The following is a 22,830-nucleotide window of genomic DNA, read 5'->3' on the forward strand; positions in this document are numbered from 1 at the left end:
ATGCAATTCTCTATCTGTATAAAAACCAAGTACGTCCAAGGATGGAGTACTGCTGCCACATCTGGACAGGAGCTGCTAAAAACAGCTATTCTGCCTTGACAGAGTACAAAATAGACTTCGTAGCTTAGTGGTGGATGCCCTTTTCTCTTCACTGCAGCTTCTCTCCAAAAGAACAGACATTGCAAGCCTGTCTTTGTTTTATCGTTATTTCCATGGCAAGTGCTCGTCTGAGCTCCAATCTCTCGTCCCCCCTCGCCAATCTTTCACGAGAAACACCTGTCTGGTTGAAACTACTGTCAATAATTTTCTCCACTCTTTATCTGTGGCTAAATCCAAACGTAGATTCCCTAAGCAGAGCTTCTTTCTCAGAAGTGCACGACTGTAAAACTCTCTTCCGTTTGCCTGTTTCCCACCTGACTACAACTTGGATGTCTTCAAGTCCAACATAAACAAATTCCTGACAAACCGCCCTCTTAAGTAAGACACTCTATCAAATCTCCAATACTAATAATTACTACACTACTATCTCATTGATTACTGCACACGCAATAACCCTTATCCCTGAGTGACCTCCGAGCCTTGATAAGTGGTGACCCCCATGTAAGAAAAGTACTTTCCACCGCTTTCGATAACATTTACAAATGAATTTGCGTTAGCGCAGCAGCCGCTTCACTCGCTAGCAGCGGCTCTTTGTCTCCACTGGAATTTGAGTGGCAGTAAGCTTCCCCAAGGTCCCAGTTCTCTTCAAACTTATCCAGCGGAGATCTGGTAAGTGCTCTCTCTCTCTCTCCACGGTTTTTCCATCCTCCTTGGCCCTACTCGGCTATTTGGTATCACGCTTTTGGGGGCGATGGGAGGGAATCGGGAAGTGGGTAGGGAACATAGATATGCAGCTTCAATTTTCTTGATTCCACGTAACGCTGCTTATTATTATTATTATTATTATTATTATTATTATTATTATTATTATTATTATTTACCCATTAGGAATAGTTAGACTATCATCTAGGATTTAGAACAACTTGTGGCGTATTTTTTTTAAATTTGAGTGACAATAAGTCTCCCCAGATTTCCAGTATTCTCCATCTCTTTGGATTAGCCATTTCAGATGGATTTGCGTTATCGTAACAGCCGCTTACCATTGATTTCTCGCTGGCGGCGACAATTTGTTTTCACTAGAACTTGAGTGGTAAAAAGCCTCCTCAAGGTCCTAGTCTTATTTTCACTCACCCTACAGAGGTCTGGCACGTGCTTTCTCTCCTCAGTCTTTCCATCCTCCTTGACCATATTCGCTTATTTGGTGTGGCGTCAATTTTTTGTGACACACACACACACAAAAATGGGGGAGGTGCGCAGGGGGGGATTTACTTACAGTTATACAGTTTCATTTTTCATGATTCTTTGTGACGTTTTTTTTTTGTGTTTTACATTTGTGGCATTTTCTGTGTTAGTCTCCACATTCAAGGTTTTTCCTTAATATTTCAGCCGTTTCCATTACTTTTATCCGTTGTATCTTCTCACCAATCCCCCTGATTCAAATCTGTTCCATTCTCTTTTCAAAGTTCCTTGTGCTTCTACTATTACTGGTGGTATATTGACTTTTTTCACCTTGCATATCCCTTTGAGCTCCCTTGCCAGTTCAGTGTATTTGTTCCGCTTTTCCGTCTCCTTGATCTTTACTCTGTGATCTGCTGGAAAAGCAAAATTTACAATTTGGTAGGTCTTATCCTTCTTGTTAACTAGTATAGCATCTGGTCTCCTTGCTTGGATGGGATTTTTTGTTTGTATATCCATGTCCCATAGAATTTTGTGATTTTCATTTTCAAGTACTGTTTCCTGTTTGAGCTAGTGAAAATTGTCTGGATTTTCAGGATTCAGTTTTTATTATTATTATCATTATTATTATTATTATTATTATTATTATTATTATAAAAAAAATAACGATGACTAGAATAATTGTAATAATAATGATGAAAATAGCAGTAATTATATTAATAATGTGGAGCACTAGGAACAATTCCGAAAAGTTTAAAAAAAAGAATGGGAAAAATTGGAATCAGAGGAATTGCTTCAAAGATACAACGAATAACAATAATGAAAACAGCTGAAATATTAAGGAAAATCCTTGAATGCGGAGACTAATACACATGAGCCACATGCGCAGGGCAGATAAACTCCTGCAGAGGCAAAACACACACACACACACAAAAAAAAAACACACACACACACACATATATATAGTCATCCACATACAGTACTGTTTCGCTGTTTCACAGCTCATCAGTGCGGCTAGACAGGCAACTACCTCAAGCCAGGATTGAAACCCGACCGTTTGTACGGCAGTCAAGGGTCCTAACCATTACGCTATTGGCGGCTGCTTGAACGAGTAGTGAGTTTAACGATGTTTTGATATCGTTCGATATATATATATATATATATATATGTAACTCTTGGTTCGTTCGTAATTAATAGTCAAAATAACTAAATAAATGATTGCTTCGACATTTTGGTATAATATGTTTACTGTACCCATGCGTGTTTCTATATATCTCTTTTTAATTATAAGATTATACTTAATTTTTCTATAATAAATAGGTGGTTTTCTTTGTACCGATAGGCCATTTTTTTTATTTATGGACAATTATTTATCACCGCTTTCCGTCACGTGACCAGTGTTTCCAATTTAGCTGTTCTCCCGCTAGATCTGGAGATTTCGTTTGCAATCTAGCGGGAAATTCTATAAAATCTAGAGATATTTCGCACCCACACACCCGCAATTTTAGATTTAAAAATAAAGAAAAGCGCTTGAAAATACTTTAAAACATAAAATAAACTCATTCATGTAAGTAAAAAAGTAGCATTTGTTGCCTTTGGTAACAATTATTTATTGATTATTTGTTTTGTTTTTCACCTTTTTTTTTCGGATAACCATTCTTAAATCTCGCTATAAAATCGATTTTCCAAGTATATATTGGGGGGGGGCATTCCAACCTCCGTAGTTTAGCTTAAAATACGATATAAAGCAACCCCCTTAGTCAAAAATTCTAAAAAGCAAGAAACAACAGCAAAAAAAACTCATACCAAAAACAAGTATAATTTAATTATCTACCAACCTAAATACGTTTAACATGCTAAAACAAAGTTTTTTTTTTTGTTTTTTTTCTAATTTCCAAATATGTTGTTCAAAACGGATTTTACACACTGAATAAAAAAAATAATAAACTAATGTCCGCTTATCGGTTAAGGAGTAAGGAGGCTTAAATAACTAGGTGTATCAGAATTTTTGTAGGAATTCTTGACACCCCTAACACGAAACTGCGAATAAAATATAAAAAAAACTCTTAAGTGGGTTGTTTATTTGCTTTATGGATTATACTTCCAAAATAAACTGTTAAAGTTGTTTTAAAAATAATAAAAAAAATTTCATTTTTTTAAAACTGTTAAAGTTGTATAAAAATAATAAAAAAAAATTTATTTTTTAAAAAACAGTAATGAAATTAATTGAATTTTACGAGCTCAATATTTTCAATTTTAAATTTTTTTTAAATCTATCCAAATTTTTTTTATTAATTAAATTTTTACGATATTTTCAAGGTCAATGTGAAATTTTATGCTCTTTCTAATAAACCGAATATAATATTTTAGACAAACGTGTTTTTTATTAAAGCCTCCCCCCCATTTTGAAATGTCTATTAAAAAGTAAATAATTAATTTACTCACCAAAGTTTTATATATCACAAATTGAAGATAAAGATCAATAAATAATATATTCAAATTTAAAACAAAAACGTAGAAATTTACTTGTAAAGTCCCAAACTTAAAACCTTTTTTTTTTAAACAGGTTCTTTGTTTGTTTTTTGTTTTGTTTTGTTTTGTTTGTTTTTAAATGAAACCTTGGTCCTTGCTCCTTTAATTGAAAAAAATTAGCGTTTGAATTATATTTTTCGAGTAGTTATAAGCTTTGAAAGACAGGGGGCCGAATTAATTCACGCCTCCCATTTTGAAATGTCTATTAAAAAGTAAATGTTATGTATCAAAAATTGAAGATAAAAGATCAATAAATAATATATTCAAATTTAAAACAAAAAAGTAGTGTTTTTTAGAAATTTACCTGTAAATTCCGAAGTTTAAAACCTTTTTTTAAAACCACGTTGTTTGTTTTTTTTTGTTTTGTTTTTGTTTTTAATGAAACCTTGGTCCTTGCTCCTTTAATTGAAAAAGAATTAGGGATTGAATTACATTTTCGAGGAGTTATAAGCTTGGAAAACGGGGTGGAATTATTCAATATTTTTCACGAAATTTCTGACATAACTAACAAATGACTTATCTACCACTAATTCTAAGTTCGAGTTGCACTCCCAAATTAAGAGTTTGTGATAGTCATAGATTTTTTATACAATTTTCCAAGAGTGAAGTCCCCAATGGTTAAACGACATGCAACCAGTTAATTGTTGGAAAGACAACTTTTAATAAAAGAAATGAAATAAAAATAACTTAAACACAGTTTTAGCATGTATAAAAGATACTTGAATTTTACTGCATTTGGTATCAGGTATTTTTGTTATTATTTACAATTTCTCGAATATTAATTATTTTACACAAATTATTGTGTTGTTCCTAATTACTTGCCGTCATTCATGATTTTACTTAATTTTACTAATTTTTAGACGTTTATTTTATTTAATTGTCAGCATGAACCAACTTTTTAAGATGCTGCATATGCTAACACTTCAGTAAAGTTTACTGTATTTATTTTTTAGCAAACATTAATAACAGAAAGTTTTCCAGTTTATTTATTTTTTGCATAATTAATAATGGAAGTATGTTTTCTGTTTTTCTTAACATCTGTTGAAAAAAACATAATTTGTACAGTCTCTGCAAAAAGCTTTTCTCTACTTTCACCTAACTATTTCCAATGTTCATACAAAGCATTCATCTGATCTTTTCATAATAAAAATTCCGTTTTGAAAAAGAAACGTTTACTGCCAAAAAAAGTGCAAGTTTTCCTGAAAAAAAACAAAAAACTTTCACCTAACATTTTATGGTAAATAATTTATTTTGGATGGGTAAAAAAATAACAACTTTTATTGATAAAAAAAAATTGCAAAAAATAATAAAAGTAAATAAACGAACAAAATCCAATTTTTCTTGAGAAATGTGTTCCATTTTAACAAACTGAGCCACAGCAACGCGTGACCGGGTACAGCAATATATATATATATATATATATATATATATATATATATATATATATATATTCTACACAAAACCTTGAATACTATAAACAAATCATCTGTGTGGATTTCTGAGCAACTTAATTGTTATGGCGAAGCTCATATGTCGAAATCATATATATATATATATATATATATATATATATATATATATATATATGCATATATATATGCATATATATATATGCATATATATATGCATATATATATATATATATATATATATATATATATATATATATATATATATATATATATATATATATATGAGCACTCATGTATTATACTCACGTACTTTTCTTATTTACATCAATTTAAATATGTTACGCTCTTCTAGGGTATTTCCCCCGAAATAATCAATTATCTCGTCACGCATCATTTTAACTATTTTTCGACAAAAATACGCTATTATTCGAAAGAACAAGAAAATAAAAGCTAATAAAACCCCTCAAACTAAATTAGTACGACTTATTTAACTAGAGTACATAACAATGAGAATAATATTCATAAACATCTACAAAAAAAGTTTCTACGATATTTCACATGCTTGTTTCACATTTTTTTGTTTACTGTTGATACCGATTCATAATATATATGTCTTTTTTTACCTATATCATACGTACAATATGCCTCGTCCACGTGCGGAGGTTTTGTAAGCTTTTTTTTAATCTTGTTTAAATTTTTTATATCAGGATTACTATTTTTCTATTTAATCTAAGAATATTATTTGTTCAAAATTGTTTTACGGTTTCAACAAAAACATATTTGTGTAAGTCTTCTTGCTAATAAAAGTTTTCGTCTACTTGAAACTTCGAGATTTAAATACAATCATAACATCTGAGCAGTGAAATTCACTCAATATATTTGGAATTATTTATCTTAACAGCCTCAACCACACAAACATAAGCCTGACGAATCCTATAGTTGGATGAAACGCAGAATATTCAGTGTAGCTTAATCGCCATATATATTTTATAAATTACTAACTAGCTCTGAATAAATGAAGTAGCTATAGGTATATATATATATATATATATATATATATATATATATATATATATATATATATATATATATACTTCATTTACTCACATAAAATTAATATACGAAAGTATAGATTTATGCGTAAACTTTAAGTATTTACTTCAAAAGTGTTCAATACGAAGGTAGAGCTAGTTAGTAATTTATAAAATATATATGGCGATTAAGCTACACTGAATATTCGGCGTTTCATCCACTCTAGAATTCGTCAGGCTTATGCGCGAATTCTGTGGTTGTTGTTCGTTTTTATATGGTCCTCTTCTGTTGAGGATTTTAGTTAGCCAATCAGCTTTCAGTTTAAAAAGGTTTTTTAATATAGATCCACAGAATATTTTGATAAGTGTTTCAGTGTGAACAGGTATGGTATAATAAATTATGGGGTTTATCTATTTTATTTTTATTTCCATACTATTTTGCTTTGGTTTTGATACCCCCAAATTCGAAGCTATCTCTTTACAACCCTTCCTTTTCATAACCTATTATACTTTTATAAATCGGAGTCCATTTTCTGTAGGCTGTTTTTGAACCCAGACAGGTACTTTTGCTAGTATATATATATATATATATATATATATATATATATATATATATATATGTATATATATATATATATATATATATATATATACATACATACATATATATATAGGATAAGCGAGATAAGACGCAGATTAAAGATCAGGCGAAAAATCAATATAGATATTACTTGAGGTAATACTTTCAGGGTGATCCTAACCAAAAAGGTAAAGCTCAATATTTAAGAATAGAGTAAAATATAAACACATATATTCGAATTAAGAATTTATTGTTTGACACAAGGAATATATAGAGGGGGGATTATATTAATTTCCTTAATCCATGGATTTTCAATAATGAAATGCGGTGGGGTGTGACTTATTAAGAATGGAAAATAAGTCAACACTAAAAATGGAGACACAGGAAAGGTTATTTATAAGATGTTCACCGATGGATGATTTGCATATTACAACGTGTTCCAGAGGCCATCAAAGTTTTCATAAAAATACAAACGATATCTATTTCTTGTTCATTAGCTTAACGGGTCAACGATTCTAGTACACAACATATTTTAGATGTTCCGGAAGGAAAAAAATTAACGGGTGATCGGGGTGGGTACTCCATGGATATTAATGTATGACGTGCAACGTCAGGGACACACTAAACAGCTCATAATTAACAATTTGCCTGGCGAATTTTTGTGTTTGTCTAAATAAATAATTGAATTATTATTATGGGCGAAGAAAAGCTTTCAGAATCGACATCGATAAGATAATTTTTTGCGAATAACTTATGTTACCAAGCCAAAGTAAGTGACGATAAATAAGACATTTATAAACAGAATCTGTTTTAGTTTTAGAAAAAAATTAAAAAATATATATATATATAATGCATAACAATTGTATAGAACGTCTTTGTAATTAATTTAATTTCACACACTCACACACAAATATACCCATACACACACACAAACACACACACACACACAAATATATATATATATGTGCGTGTGTGTGTGTGTGTGCGTGCGCGCGCACGCGTGTGTGTGTGTGTGTGTGTGTGTGTGTGTGTGTGTGTGTGTGTGTGTGTGTGTGTGTGTGTGTAATTATACTAGCGGGGGGGGGCTTTGTCCGGGCGTAAAATATGCTTAAATAAGATATTTTAATTGATCAAGATTTCCTTTATATTATTATAGAGTCGTGATTTCAAAAAAAAATTTTTAAGTATTTAGTTGCTAAGAATAGTTGCTATGAATAATTTCATTTTATTATTTAACTAGAATCGAAACTGTAGCATTCAAAGTTGTAAGGTTACCACTTTTCCAACGTGACACACGTATAAACTAATTAATGATTAAAAATTAACAATAAACTAAGATGAATTTACGAAACGTTTAACGATTTTTTAAATTTTGATCCATTTTTGATCACTTAAAGCAATTCTTAACCGGTTGAAAACCCATAAAAGGACGGCCCGTAAAAATCCAATCATTTAAGGCCTCTAGCGCAGCTCTGCGACTTTTAGTTTCGGAGGAGTTTGAAAATATAGAGACAGGCGGACAGATCAAATAATGACACACATACGTACGTAAGTACTTTCGTACGTACGTTAAAAGTATTACCGTATTAATATATATGTAACAAACTGATTCTAGGTCCTGGATATGACCTTAAACTATATCCAATGGTGAGGCCCCAGCTTGCGGGTTTGGGGAGTGTGGGGCCACCCTTTAATTGCCATTGCTCCCAGGTCCACTCTGACCCGGAGTGGTAGTACCTGTTAGCGTCCCAACTATGGGTTAAATAGAAACCAACTTTAAAAAAAAAAAACAAATATACTCTATTAAAAAATTGTTCTTAAAAATCACTGGATTCGGCATTAAATAACCTGAAAAGGGTAGATATGCCGTAAAACAAAAACAACCAACCAACAAACTAAATTCTAAATTATTTTATATGCTCTAAAACAAAACAACCAAACCAAACAATGTGAATAAATATTGGAGATATTGGGAACATGAACGATATATTTATTTAATGTTTTATTTTTAACATATATATATATATATATACATATATATTATTATTATTATTATTATTATTATTATTATTATTATTATTATTATTATTATTATTATTACATTTTCAACCCAAACAAAGCGCATTGCCACTTTGTTGTAGGGGGGCTACTATCAGGGACATAATCATATATAATCAAGAAGTAAAAAGTTTGTTTACAAGCTAAAAGCTTCTGTAAACTTAAAGAAAATATAAATATTAATATTTATATAGTAGTCCCAACCCAAGCAAAAAAAAAACAATACAACAAAAATAGGAAATAGGGCGCGTCATAAAAATACACAATTAAAGACTGCACATTATAATTTACAAGAATTGATAGTTCCTTTTCGAGTATCCTGTCGAACAATAAATTCTTGTAAATTATATTTGTGTTCTTATATATATATATATATATATATATATATATATATATATATATATATATACGAGCAAACAGTTAATAAAACATGTTAAAAAACACTTTGAAAAAGAGTTAATTTGGTTTATCGAGCTTTTATATCTGGCTGAGATAACTTTATAAATATTAATTCTGAAATATTTATATTGTACTTTAATTTTACCATCTTGGATCATTTTGGTAAATTTAATTGTAATTTTTATTTTATTTTTATTTTATATATATATATATATATATATATATATATATATATATATATATATATATATATGTATGTATATAAAATAAAAATAAAATAAAAATTACAATTACAAATATATATATATATATATATATATATATATATATATATATATATAAATATATATATAACAAAATTAACGGATCAAAATTCTATTATTCATTAAAGCATCAAATATCCACAAACAGAAAATATAATTAATCATTAATCCATGACATCTCTAAACGTTGTACTTCTCTCATCAGGTACGCTTTATATATATATATATATATATATATATATATATATATATATATATATATATATATATATATATATAGTCATCCACATACAGTACTGTTTCGCTGTTTTGACATTGTCCAAATACCTAAGCTCAATTTGTTTACACAAAGAGCATCGCTTCAGACACTAATCGTAATTTGTACAAAATCTTAAGAATTATTTGTTTTTATAACATTGTTTTTTGACGTCGTACTTGCTGATAGGTTACTCTTATAACAATCTATAACTGAGATAAAGATTTCGTGGTTTCATTAACGCTAGTGGGTTACTGTTTAAAGACAAAACCTTAACGTTCACCTCAAATATTCAGCGTCCAAGAAATATAGGCCACTGGCAAACTGGAACGTCTGTGAGCATCCGGTGTATTATTTGGAGCTGTCCCATTTGAGAGAAGTTCCGTGTTCGAAGTGGTCTGTCTACATTGGGTATATAGTGTTTAAAACTTGTTATTACACGTAATCTTATTTAATTATGGAGTTAGCTAAAAAGCGATGGGTCACTGCACTTCTCCGTGTAAAGAGCAGTCGATTGATGCTTGAACTGTTGTCAGAGACCGTTCGTACACCGAGATACATCGTCTCAAAAGAGAGAAGAAAGAAGAAGAAAGAAGAAAGAAGAACAATTGGCCATTTTTGTACCCTTTTTTTTGCTCTCTTTTGACATTTTAACCGACGTTCTGACACTCGCTGGATTCGTAAGACACTTCTCTGTAAGAATATGTGCTTTTTGAAACTTATAAGTTGATTTTAGTTGAGATTTGGATAGTTTTGTTTTGTAGGCGTAAATAGGCGTGTACGGGCCATCCCTATATAGAGAGTGCTACCGCCTCTCTGATATCACTTCCCAAATGCTCAACCTAAGATAGGGAGCAATATATATATATATATATACATATATATGTGTGTGTGTGTGTGTGTGTATAATGTAAACAAAATAACTAAATAAAACGCCTTGAATAATACATACATAGAGTTTTTATTGTTGTTGTTGTTGCTACATATGTTTGTATACAATTGATTTGTAGATGAGTTTCACTTTAATGAGATTTTCTTACGTACAAAATACATCAAGAACTTCATGTCTAAACTCTTTTTACCATAATAGTGTGATTCGTATTCTTAACCTAAGTCGGTTGATACGCCGTAAAATAAAACACCCAATCCAAATCATAATCACCTAAAATTCTCTGAGCAGAGAATCAAATCACTGAGAAGTTCTAGCATAACATTATCAATATATTTCAACATTCACAGACGTACGTGCGTAACTGTTCGAATGGCTGGGACATGTCAGTGATTGAATTCTTCGAGTACTGCCAATCAGTGAATCTCCGTTGATGATGGAATAAAACCCGGTAATTTGTTTGCGATGCAAAACGTTTCCCTCTGTCGTTTCGTGCTGGGATTATTTCTAATTTGAAAAAATGAGTTTCTGATTTAAATTATAGATAATATATGCACTTACATATGGACACATAGATTAGGTTTGCCGTTGAAGCTCGGAGTGACTTTGCGTTTCATGCTAATGCAATCAGTAGATTGGCAAGAAAACAAATTTCGGCGAGGAAGTTTATTTTCTTATGGTTAATTTATTAAACGTTAAGCAATACCTTTTCGCAGTTCGCCTCCAAGTTTGATATGATTGCATTAGCATACATATCAGAATTATTATACGCAGGAAACACACACAGGCACATACACTCATATATATATATATATATATATATATATACGCAGGCAACACACAGAGACACGGACACTAATATATATACACACACACATACATATTCGACAACCCAACTGTATTAGGTGATTGGGTAAGGGAGCTACATAAGAATAAAAAGGATTTTGAATTAAAATGGTCAACAGTAGATAACGCTAGAAAGTATAAAGGCAGTAAATCAAAAAAGTTTTAATCTATGTTTACTTGGAGCATGTCACATAGTGAATGCTAAAGAGAAAATTTTAAACAAAAAGTTAGATGTTATACAAAGCTGTCTTCATAGAAATAAATTCTTGTTTTCACGCCTAAAACCTGATTAAAATAAATGTGAAAAGAAGATAAAGTAAAATGTAAGTGGGGAAAGAAAATGCTTGAATTTAATACAATGATTTAATTTGGTTGTTTGGTTGGTTGTTTTTGTTTTACGGCATATCAACCCTTTTCAGGTTATTTAATGCCAAATCCAGTGATTTTGAACAAATTTTTTTTTGATAGAATTTTTTTTCAGTCGGTTTCTATTAAACCTATAGTTGGGACCCTAACAGGTACTACCACTTCAGGTCAGAGTGGACCTGGGAGCAATGGCAATTTAGGGGTGGCCCATACTCTCCAAAGCCCGCTATCTGGGGCCCCACCATCGGATATAGTTTAAGTTCATTTAAGTTTTAAAATGGTGTAATGATTAAATACATGATTAAATCACCAACTCAGCATATAGAAACTAAAATGAGTATAAGCTAAATAAGGGAAATAGAAGTCATTTTAATTTTAATGATAGTTATGGTTAATAAAATAAAACACGGGTAATTTTAATAACACTAAGATTGGGATAAATAACTTAAATATAAGAAATAGAAGTGATTTTAGTTTAAATAATAGTTTTGAAGAATAAAGTAGCACCCGGGTGTTTTCAGTAACACAAAGATTACTATTGCTATTACTGTTTTGACGGCTTGTCTGACCATGGGTATTCAAAACTCAGAAAGGCGGATTTTATTTAAGGTTGACTGAATTCCCAGATGTTTACATCTTTTATGATATTCTCTGATAATAACTTCAGTTAAATCGTAATCCTTAACTAATAAAAGAGGATTGATAACTTCACAATCATAAATAGTGATTGTATCTATTCTACCTTTAGCCCTGATTATCCCCCTTTCATCTATGAATAAATTAAAAAGTTTTCCTTGTTCAGGTAATTATTTACCCTGAAGAGATTGCGGGTAAGCACGTTTTGACAGAAAGCTTTGTTGCTGCATTACATTTAGCACAAGTACTAGGATCTCGATCGATAGGTTTTGTTTTATTTCGGACCTTAAATATGTAAGTAGTAACATTCCTTCAATCAAAATATAAATGTGAAGAAAACTAAGCAAGAAGTTTTGTTATTAAGGAGATAATGTTAGAATTATAAGTTTAAATTAAACAAAGGTGATTAATAAATACTAAAGTCTAGATATTAAATATTAATGCATTGAATTTGGAGAAAATTGATAAATTGGTGAACATTGATTAAATAGAGCTATCACCCTTTGAACGTAAGGGCTTTATGAAGGATAAGAAAGTAGAAAGATAATAAATTAAAATAAAATACTTGGATGATGATAAGAATTGAAAAAATAAATTAAAATTATTGGCATAACCAGTGTGTGATGAAGATAAATCTCAATCAATAATATTTAAATAAACTTTTGGTTCACATTTATTCTCAAGAATTAAAATGTTAAGCATACTACTAACATATTTAAGGTACAAAATAGACTTCGTGGCTGAGTGGGGATGCCCTTTTCTTTTACCTGCAAACTCTCTCCCACAGAAGAGACGTTGCGGGCCTATCTTTGTTTTATCGTTATTTCCATGACAAGTGCTCGTCTGAGCTCTAATCTCTGATCCCCCCCTCGCCATTAATAAGGAGAGCTAGTCAGCTTATTATTTGACAAAAATGTGAAAGTTAAATCTGCATATGTATTTGTTCAAAAGAAGGCGTAAATGGTAAATAGGGTTGTTAAATAGAGATGGTAAAATAGAGTTGATGAAAATGAAGAAAAAAGAAAAAAAAAGAAAGTCAGTAGGAAGGAAGAGTGAAGTAATTAAGGTTTTAAGGAGAGAAAAAATGTACGAGGACAAGTTTGACAGAGATACAGCGAGTAGAAAAAAAATCAATTTCTTCTCCCTTTCTTTCTACTGGCTTTTTTCTTCTTCTTTATTTAATTTTCTCAACTCTGTTTTCTTCCTCCTCTCTTTATTGATCCTCTTATTTCCTTCTTTTCCCCATTTTTCTAATAAATACAAATACAATTGTAACGTTCTTAGTTTTTAAATATAACGCTAACCTTACTAGCTCTTCTGATTTGAGAAGGTCCGTAGAGAGTTTATATAAATTTAGATTGAGATTGGACTAAGTTTGTGTTGTGATTTTTCTTTAGCTTACGGTACTCCACCTAGGGATGATGCACACAATTTTCCGAGGTGAAGGTCAAAAGTTATGTTTATAGACTATGTGTATACACTCTCCTACAGCCCACACCACTAGATTGATCATGGCCAAATTTATATTTAATTTATTTTCAGGCATTATTAGCGAACACCACCAGTTGCCTTTAAAAGGGAAGTAAGTTTCTTGATTCAAGCTGTTAGAGTTATTTCCCTTTACGTTATAAGAGGTGTTTCCGTTTTAAAGCTATGAGATTTATTGCTCGCTGAATTTTCATAGATAAACATTGATGTGTTTTATCTAATATATAAAAGGCAAAATGGGCGCGCGCGTTTGTGTATGTCCACGAAAAGCTATTTGGGGTGGGGGTTCTCGCGTTGGTAAGATTCCGGAAGAAATTTTCTTATACTTCCTAGATTATAATATCTCATTGGTTGTTTTTGTTTTACGGCATATCAACCCTTTTCAGGTTATTTAATGCCGAATCCAGTTATTTTAAAAAAAAAAAATTTAATAGAATGTATTTGGGATTTTTTTTCACGTCGGTTTCTATCTAACCCATAGTTGAGACCTTAACAGGCACTATCACTCCGGGTCAGAGTGGGCCTGGGAGCAATAGGAATTAAAAGGTGGTTTCACACTCCCCAAAGCCTGCAAGCTGGGGCCGCACTATCGGATATAGTTTAAGGTCATATCTCACATTTGCAAACGGACACGGTGTCTTTTCTTTTTTTTTTTAATTTATTTATTTTTTTATGTTTCATTTTTTTGGGGGGTCGGGTAGTATCTGTTCTGTAATTGGTCCTTGGTCAATGTAGGAGAAATTCTTCATACTATTTATTTAGATAATGCTAGAGTGTCACCTTTTTTAAGGGAGCTGGTTTTCCCCCACTTAAAAATAACCTTCGTAGGAGGTTTCAAAGCAACGCCATTTCTGCAAGTCATCGTGTATCGTAAATATTATGTGATCATATCCTCCGCCCGCCAATATGTTTCAACCTAGCAACACCGGGTATATACAGCTAATATATGCATATCACGTTGACACACCGGTCTTTGGCAGATCACCGAAGTTAAGCAAAAATGAGCCTGGCCAGTACAGGATGGGTGACCATTTGGAAAGGCTAGGCGCTGTATGGATCGCGTCTAGTCGTAGAAATTTCCAGGTTAGTATATGGAGTCGCGTTTAACTCACGCGGGGGGGGGACACCCCAAATCAAGATGAAAAGCAACGGGAAATTACTGTCCTTACTTCTCTTCCCGAGATTACCATGGCCATACAATTTGGAGAGCCTGATCGACAATGCTGTTAAAACAGCAGGGCCCTACATACATGCATATAAATTTTGTTACTGCCGGAATCCAGCTATGATCAACTATATTAGAAGGATGTTAGTAAACTATATCTTAATGCACTTGTTCGAAGGTGAACGTACTTACCTTAAATTAAATAATCACACAGCTGATTTGGGGGCGTTTTCTGTAGGGAGTCGTGTATACTTTTCAATGAGCGTATTGGCATAAACCCTCTGTTCATCGGTCAACTGGGCAGGAGAGTTTCTAATTAAATAGAAAAAGAATTATTGGTGATGGTTACAGAATGTCAGCGATTTCGAATAACTAATTCCAGTCTATCGAAATAGAGCTTCGTGATAAATATTGTGATAAATATTGTGATAAATATTCCTTTCTGTAAACATTCATTGCATAAACAGCGTAAGAATTAATAAACTTGTAGAAGTCATGTTTTTGAAATTTTTGAGATGAGAATTCATATTTTTCATATTATTTGAATTATTGGAACTATTATTCTCATCACGTTTCGACCGATGTAACTGCCGACCTTCTTCATCTTTATTTTGTCGAACACGGATTTTTTTTGTGTCGAACTAGGGACTCTGTACGGAATTGACGTGCGTCTTCGAATGAATAAAGCGTTAACTAAAATCCAGTTCTAAGTGACTCTCTTCTGAAGATTGGGGGTTCAATACTTAGTGGGAGCAATATCAAAACTACAACTGCGAGTTACTAAATACGGCTACCAAGTAATGGTTGACGGAACGAGGGTAAGCTACCTCTGTAGATTAAATAAAGGGTTTCGATCGAAATTTCAAACAGATTCACAAGTTCGACAAAAAGATTCTCGAGTACAAGATAATCTGAAGATCTGAGGTTATATCGGCCGAAACGTTGTGAAGATTACACTCAAGATGAGTATAGTAGTGTTAATAATCCAAATAATACGAATTCATTTTATTAAACTTCTAAGAAGTTTAACAGAGTGCAAAAGCGCGAATGCAACTACCAAGCCGTGTGCGAAATGGTAAGGACAAAGACTATAAAAAGGAGAGAAATTATGTGAGAGAAGACGATCACGTTAGAGACCTGGATGATGGCACGGCCGTAACGAGAAGTCACGCAGGGTGGGGAATGGAGAAATAAATGTCGTTGTTACAAAAAAAGAAGGAGTCGAGTTCTTATTTGTCCTTACGACGTAATCTGCTACAACGTGTTGGTTCTACGTGTGTAAACGTAGCCAGAAGTATATTTTTTTTTATTTTCTGTTACTTTTCTCTACTACAAACATGGCATATTGCCATTGAAACGTACAGGGCTACTGTGATAAGAGTTAGATTTTGAGAGATAGCGGGGTTTAGAAGCAAGTTAGGTGTTTACATTGTTTAGCTATCGTGGAAACAGGGAGCAGGAAGAAAATTCCAAAAACGGTTTCAATTACTTTACTCCCTTGGAGTTCCAATACGAGTTCAGTAGCAATGTTCGCTCACTGGAATCAACAGATTGCGTTCATGAGAGGCTGGTATCAATAATCCTTGCTTAGATTTTCAGTAATGTCTGCGTGTTCTGGGAAGCATTGCAAACCATTTTACATTCTTGCAACAGCCGTTTATCTTTAAGTTCTCGCTGATGCCGACCGATTGTTTTCACTGGAACCTCAAGGACAAAATAATTTCTTTCATTTTTTTTTTTTTTTTAGTTTTTGGGACTGTTCCAACTGCTTCTGCGAATATTGGTATTATATTGATTTTTTTCAGGTTTCATATTTCTTTCAGTTTTGCGGCAAGTCTCCTTTATCTTTACTCTGAAATCTGTTGATAGATATTTCTTGCCATCTTTTTGCTTTGATGGTTTATCTCTTTGTTCTTCCATATCACAGACGAGTATTCTTTACTCATTCGAAGTAGTCACACAGGCCATCATCAAAGATTTTTTTTTTTGAGAACAACAAGTCTTCCCAGATTTCTAGTATTCTCCACCTCTTTCAATAAACTTTTCAGATGAATTTGAGTCATCGTAACAGTCGTTTATCATTGATTTCTCGATGGCAGCGACCATTTGTCTTCACTGAAATTTGGGTAGCAATAAGCCTCCTTAAAGTCCCAATCCTCTTCGCATTCATCCAGCGGAGGTCTGGCTAGTGCTTTCTCTACTCGGTCTTTCCATATTCCTCGACCCTCTCTAACTCTTTGGTATAGTGCCTGTTGATGTCAATCCCCTCACTCTTTTCTTTTGTTTTAATGTGGGGGAGGGGTTAACTTACAATAAGATTTTCAGTTTTCTTGCTTCCGTGTGGTGTTTCTTTGTGTTTTACCTCCATAGTAGTTTCTATATATCCGACTTTCGCTTGTGATATTATTATTAGTCTTAGTATTCCAGGGTTTTATTACATATTTCCGCTGTTTTCATTATTCTTTTCGTTGTATCCATCATTCTAATTCCAATCTCTCCCATTCTTTTGGTATAGTTCCTAGTGCTCCTGCTATTATTGGTGCTATCTTAAGTTTCTTCATCTTCCATATTACTTTGAGCTCTCTGGCCAGTTCTGTGTATTCTCTGTCTACGCTTCTCCGTCTCCTTGATCTTCACTCTGCCTGCTGCAATTGAACAATATACAATCTGGCAGGACATTTTGTTCTGGTTAACTATCATGACATCCGGTTTTCTTGCTTGAATGGGTTTATCCGTTTGCAGATCCATATCCCAAAGGATTGTGTAGCTTTCATTGTAAAGTACTGCTGCCAGTTTGTGCTTTTACCATTTGTCTGAGTGTTGAAGATTATTATTATTATTATTATTATTATTATTATTATTATTATTATTATTATTATTATTATTACCACGACGCTGACAATCTTAATGGAAAGTCCTCGAATGCAGAATCAAGCTTAAACAAACAATAAACACTAACAAGTCGACTGGAAATTGCAAAAGAAGTCAAATTAAAACTAAAACTGTAAAAATTCGCATAAATTAAACCTAAAAGCACATTTTGATGGCACAAACCTCGGCTGATACCACACAGATCCTAAGCTTATGAATATATATATATATATATATATATATATATATATATATATATATATATTATTTTGTTTATATATATATATATAAAACTTAAAACAAAATAATATATATATACATATTATTTTGTTTATATATATATATATATATATATATTATTTTGTTTTTATGTTTATATATTTATATATATTATTTTGTTTACAGAAAGTTTTAGATGAGATAAGTCATTGGTACCGTCGGTTTCAAGCCCGATAATTAGGACCGTTTTAGATACCCATATCACGCTCTCTTCGACCAATGACAAAATATAAATGATGCGCTCTTATTTGGGGATTTTCCTTACAATTGAGCACTCTGCTCAATTTCTTTTCCAAAAAAACTATATATATATATGTGTGTGTGTGTGTGTGTGTGGGTGTGTGTGTGTGTGTGTGTGTGTGTGTGTGTGTGTGTGTGTAACTTTAGTTCCTTCAGCTGTAATCGGAACCGAAACCAAAACTTATGAAGAGTTCTTCATAAAAATATTTATACAAAAATTGCTTACTAAGGTGCCATCAGCTAAAATCGAAACCGAAACCAAGACTTATGAAGAATTCTTGATAAAACTATTTTGAAAAAATAAATTATTGAACTGCCATTAGCTATAATCGAAACCGAAACCAAAACTTATGAGGAATTCTCAATAAAATTATTTATAAAAAAATTAACTGACTTGAGTGCCATCAACTATAATCGAAACCGAAACCAAATAATCCTTAGCAAAATTATTTATTACGAGAAATGGAAGTACATAACAATTAAACGACCCGGATGTAAGCGTTACACAGAAAATCACGCGTCCGCTATCGTAGTAATATATAGACGACACCGCTCGTATCCAATTCTAAGTTTTAAAAAGCCATCAAAATCTGCAATTCTCAACTTAATACCCGTTTGAACTGGGAATGTCTGACATAAACAAAATTAAAAATAAAAGAGTGAAAGACCTAAAAATATTGAAAAGGAGTTAAGGGTGTGTCTTTCTCACATTCGTCCACATATTGCAACAGTGGTTAAAAAACACCAGGCACAACTATCCTACTGCCATTCACCATTATTATTGTATACCAGATATTGAATACAGAATATGCTGCTTTATGTGAATAAAAAGTCTCCTTATACAATCTTTTTTGTTGTGTTCTTTTTTTGTTTTTTTATTTTTGTTTTTTTTGGGGGGGTTGTTGTTTTTTGTTTTTTTTTTGCGAAAAGATTGTATGAGTAGAAAATACTAATTTTTACGATAGATGTTTCGCGAACATTTAAAATAAACCTAATAGTGTACCGCCATGTAAAAAGGTTGCCAAGGTCGCTGGAAAAATGGTTGGATCATTCTACCGCTATATCTCACTGCTGATGCAATTCTCTATCTATATAAAAGCCAAGTACGTCCAATGATGGAGTAATGCTGTCACATCTGGGCAGCAGCTGCTAAAAACAGCCTATCCTGCTTTGACAGAGTACAAAATAGGCTTCGTGGCTTAGTGGGGGGATGCTTTTTTCTCTTCCCTGTAACCTCTTTCTCACATGAGAGACGTTGCGAGCCTGTCTTTGATTTTATCGTTATTTCCATGGCAAGTGCTAGTCTGAGCTCCAATCTCTTATCATCTCTCGCCAATCTTTCACGATAAACACCGTCTAGCTGAAACCACTGTCAAAAATTTTCCCCACTCTTTATCTGTGCCAAAACCAAAACGTAGATTCCATGAACAAAGCTTCTTTCTTAGAAGTGCACGCCAGTGGAACTCTGTTCCGTTTGCCTGTTTCCCACCTGACTAAAATCTGGATGTTTTCAAGTCCAACATAAACAAATTCCTGATTAACCGTCCCTTGAGTAAGACACTTTATCATATCTCCAATACTAACGATTACTACGATACTATCCCATTGATTACTGTACACGTAATAATCCTTATCCCCTAGTGGCTTCCTGGCCTTGATAAGTGGTGACTACATTGTAAAAAAAAAAGCACTGAGTGAGACGAATGGCAAAACTTTTTCGGTGATTTTTGGCAATGGATCTGATGTAAGTATTCTCTCAGGGATAAAGGCTAGTTCCAGAAGTTTTCATAAGCATGATACTTTCTCACCACGAGAGATGTTCATTTCAACTGGGACCAAGTGAATATCAGAGCACAGGTGGTGCAAAGATAAAAGCTCGGTTTTGGAAGCATTAAAGGTAGGCACAGATATAGAGTAAGGAAAATTGTTAACAGCGGTTTTAGTGCGATGAGTGTATGTTGTGGGTGTTTTACGAGGGAAGATTGAAGATCAGTCGAACATCTGCCATAAAAATAACATTTCTTTGCGTTATTTACATAGCAGATGTTCGACATTAAAATGGAGCCTTTGGGTCAGTCTCGACTATGCTCAATGCTATACTTTATTATGTTCTAAGTATGCACTGCTGAAATCTTAGAAAATAGCGTTTTATCATTATTTTCCTAGCGGCCATTTTCTTTTCTGGTGAAACTAATCCAATGTTCGGCGTTGATAAATTCCAGTATTGCTTTGTCTCCATTCAGTTGTTACTCTGTTCGTGTTGATTGACTTTCGAAATTTCTCGCAGACTCTGAATGATGGCAGCTATGACATTAATCTCTTCTCGACATTATTGGTAGACATAATCTCCCAGAGTGAAAATGAAAAGCGGCGCACGGATGAAGATGGAGGAGCGTTAATCTGTTTGTTTCCGTTACATTTCAAAGTAAATAAGAAACTGGCAATGAAATGGAAGCGGGTTGGTTAAGACGAAGGAGGAGGTAAAGAGAGGGAGTTGGGCGTAAACGCCATTCTTCGAAAAGACAGAAAGTTGTATTGTATTTTTTCTCCAGAAACAAAAATCTGAAAATGAAAGCTTACTATGAACTCTCCTAAATAACAAAAAAAATGAAGAGAACTTGTGTTATTTGGATTATTCAGACCACTCTTCTTATCTTGAGATTTGATTTTCCCAACGTTTCGGCCAACGTGACCTCCGACTTTCTTCAGGTGTATATTGTCGAACCCTGGAATCTTTTTATAGAATTCGGAATTTCCGAACGGAACCCTTTTATTCTATACAATTGCCCTAAGTAGTGTAGACGCATTCCGTTAGCCATGACTGGGTAGAATTCTTAATCTTCCAGTATTGATTATATAACTGAAGAGTAGATATTTGGATGCTGCCCACCGTAGCATTGTGTGACACAAGGTCGGAGGCGTGTAGATTCAAACAAGCTTCCCTAAAGGAGGAGCACTCCTGCCTAGCAAAAATTGCCTGAACATTCCCGTCGGCATTACTCGGTCGGGGCGCCTTAGCCAATAAGCAATGAACTTACTCCACCTGAGCCAGCATACCTCAGTCCGACGGATACTGGGCCGGTTCCCAGCCCCACACCTGTCGAGCTAAATTTCAAGAAGGGATTCTTGACTAGTACTTTCTACCCAGTCTCTAACCCTAACCCTAACCCTAACCCAGTCTCTAAGCCGCTTAAGCCGCAAAGAGACACGTTTCAGCACAAATGTGGAGGGTATAACTGAAGGGTACGATTAACGATAATTAGAAGGTTCTACTTATAGATACTAGAGATAGGAACTGACCAACAAATCAGAAATCGAAATCGGTCCATAAAAATAATGGATCATCTGTGTCCACATAAAGAAGATCTTTGCTCTTCGTCTGCAAACTTTTAAAGTTCAAGACTTATACGAACAGGTACCTACCAAAAACACTTTTTCTTCTCCAGGACTTTTCCAGATTAACAACTCGCCGCGCCGAGTTATCAGAAATTTCTAGATTGGTATTTGGAAGCGCATTAATTCACTGGGAGAGATGCATCTCTAGTCTTAGTAAAGACATGCATTTAGGAGAAGGTAATTCTGATGACGTCGGAATTTCTATCAGATCAACGGTTCTATGGTATTAAAAGTTCATATTTACAATGGCTCCCCACGGAATAGAGTTAGATACGAGGGTCGTATTTTAACGTAGAGAAAAGGAACAAAAATAAAAAATGTCTCAGTTGTGAAGGATCGCTCCTCCATCGAGAGAGAACAGTAAAATGGGGGTGCAGTATCTAAAAAAACAGACACCACACCTTTATAACGGCCCGAATGCAAGGAACGTCTGCTCTTGTGGTATTAAGAGTTTGTAGTTATTTGCTTCCCCACTGAGCAAATTAGGCACAAGGACATTTTTAATGTGGAGAGTGATGTTTTGTTAAAACTGCAAAAGTATTTATTTAAGTAATATGGTAAATGTAGTGTCAGAATATATTTAGTTATTATGGTTTATCTCCAATATCCTTATAGGATTCTGTGGCATATCTCAATTGAATGAACGCCCGGCGCAAATGAAAATCCTATGAGATCATTACACCATCTTCAGACAAAAGAGATACTACCCTTGGATTCTATCAAGAAAATCAAGAAGATATTTTTTTTAGTTTTATGTACGGCCTAAAAGTGTCATAATTTTTTCTTATTTAATTCTGTTTTTTATATTGTATCTTCGATGATCAGGAGATCCTATTTATTAAAAAGAA

General features: G+C 33.1%; 1 protein-coding gene across 2 annotated transcripts in view; it reads right to left on the minus strand.

Annotated features, from left to right (window-relative positions):
* LOC145293744 (uncharacterized) overlaps positions 1-22,830 on the minus strand; it is a 276,588-nt gene that overhangs the window by 2,081 nt on the left and 251,677 nt on the right. Inside the window, exon 11 of one of the 2 annotated variants that reach the window (XM_080140219.1) lies at positions 15,389-15,508. The exons of the other annotated variant lie outside the window; for it this stretch is intronic. Coding sequence (XP_079996345.1) covers positions 15,403-15,508 — 106 coding nt within the window. The 3' untranslated portion in view covers positions 15,389-15,402. The remainder of the gene's footprint in view (positions 1-15,388; positions 15,509-22,830) is intronic. 2 annotated transcript variants of the gene reach the window in all.

This window comes from Euprymna scolopes, chromosome 15 (assembly GCF_053919585.1).
Source record: "Euprymna scolopes isolate OS-2025 chromosome 15, ASM5391958v1, whole genome shotgun sequence".
NCBI lineage: Eukaryota > Metazoa > Mollusca > Cephalopoda > Sepiida > Sepiolidae > Euprymna > Euprymna scolopes.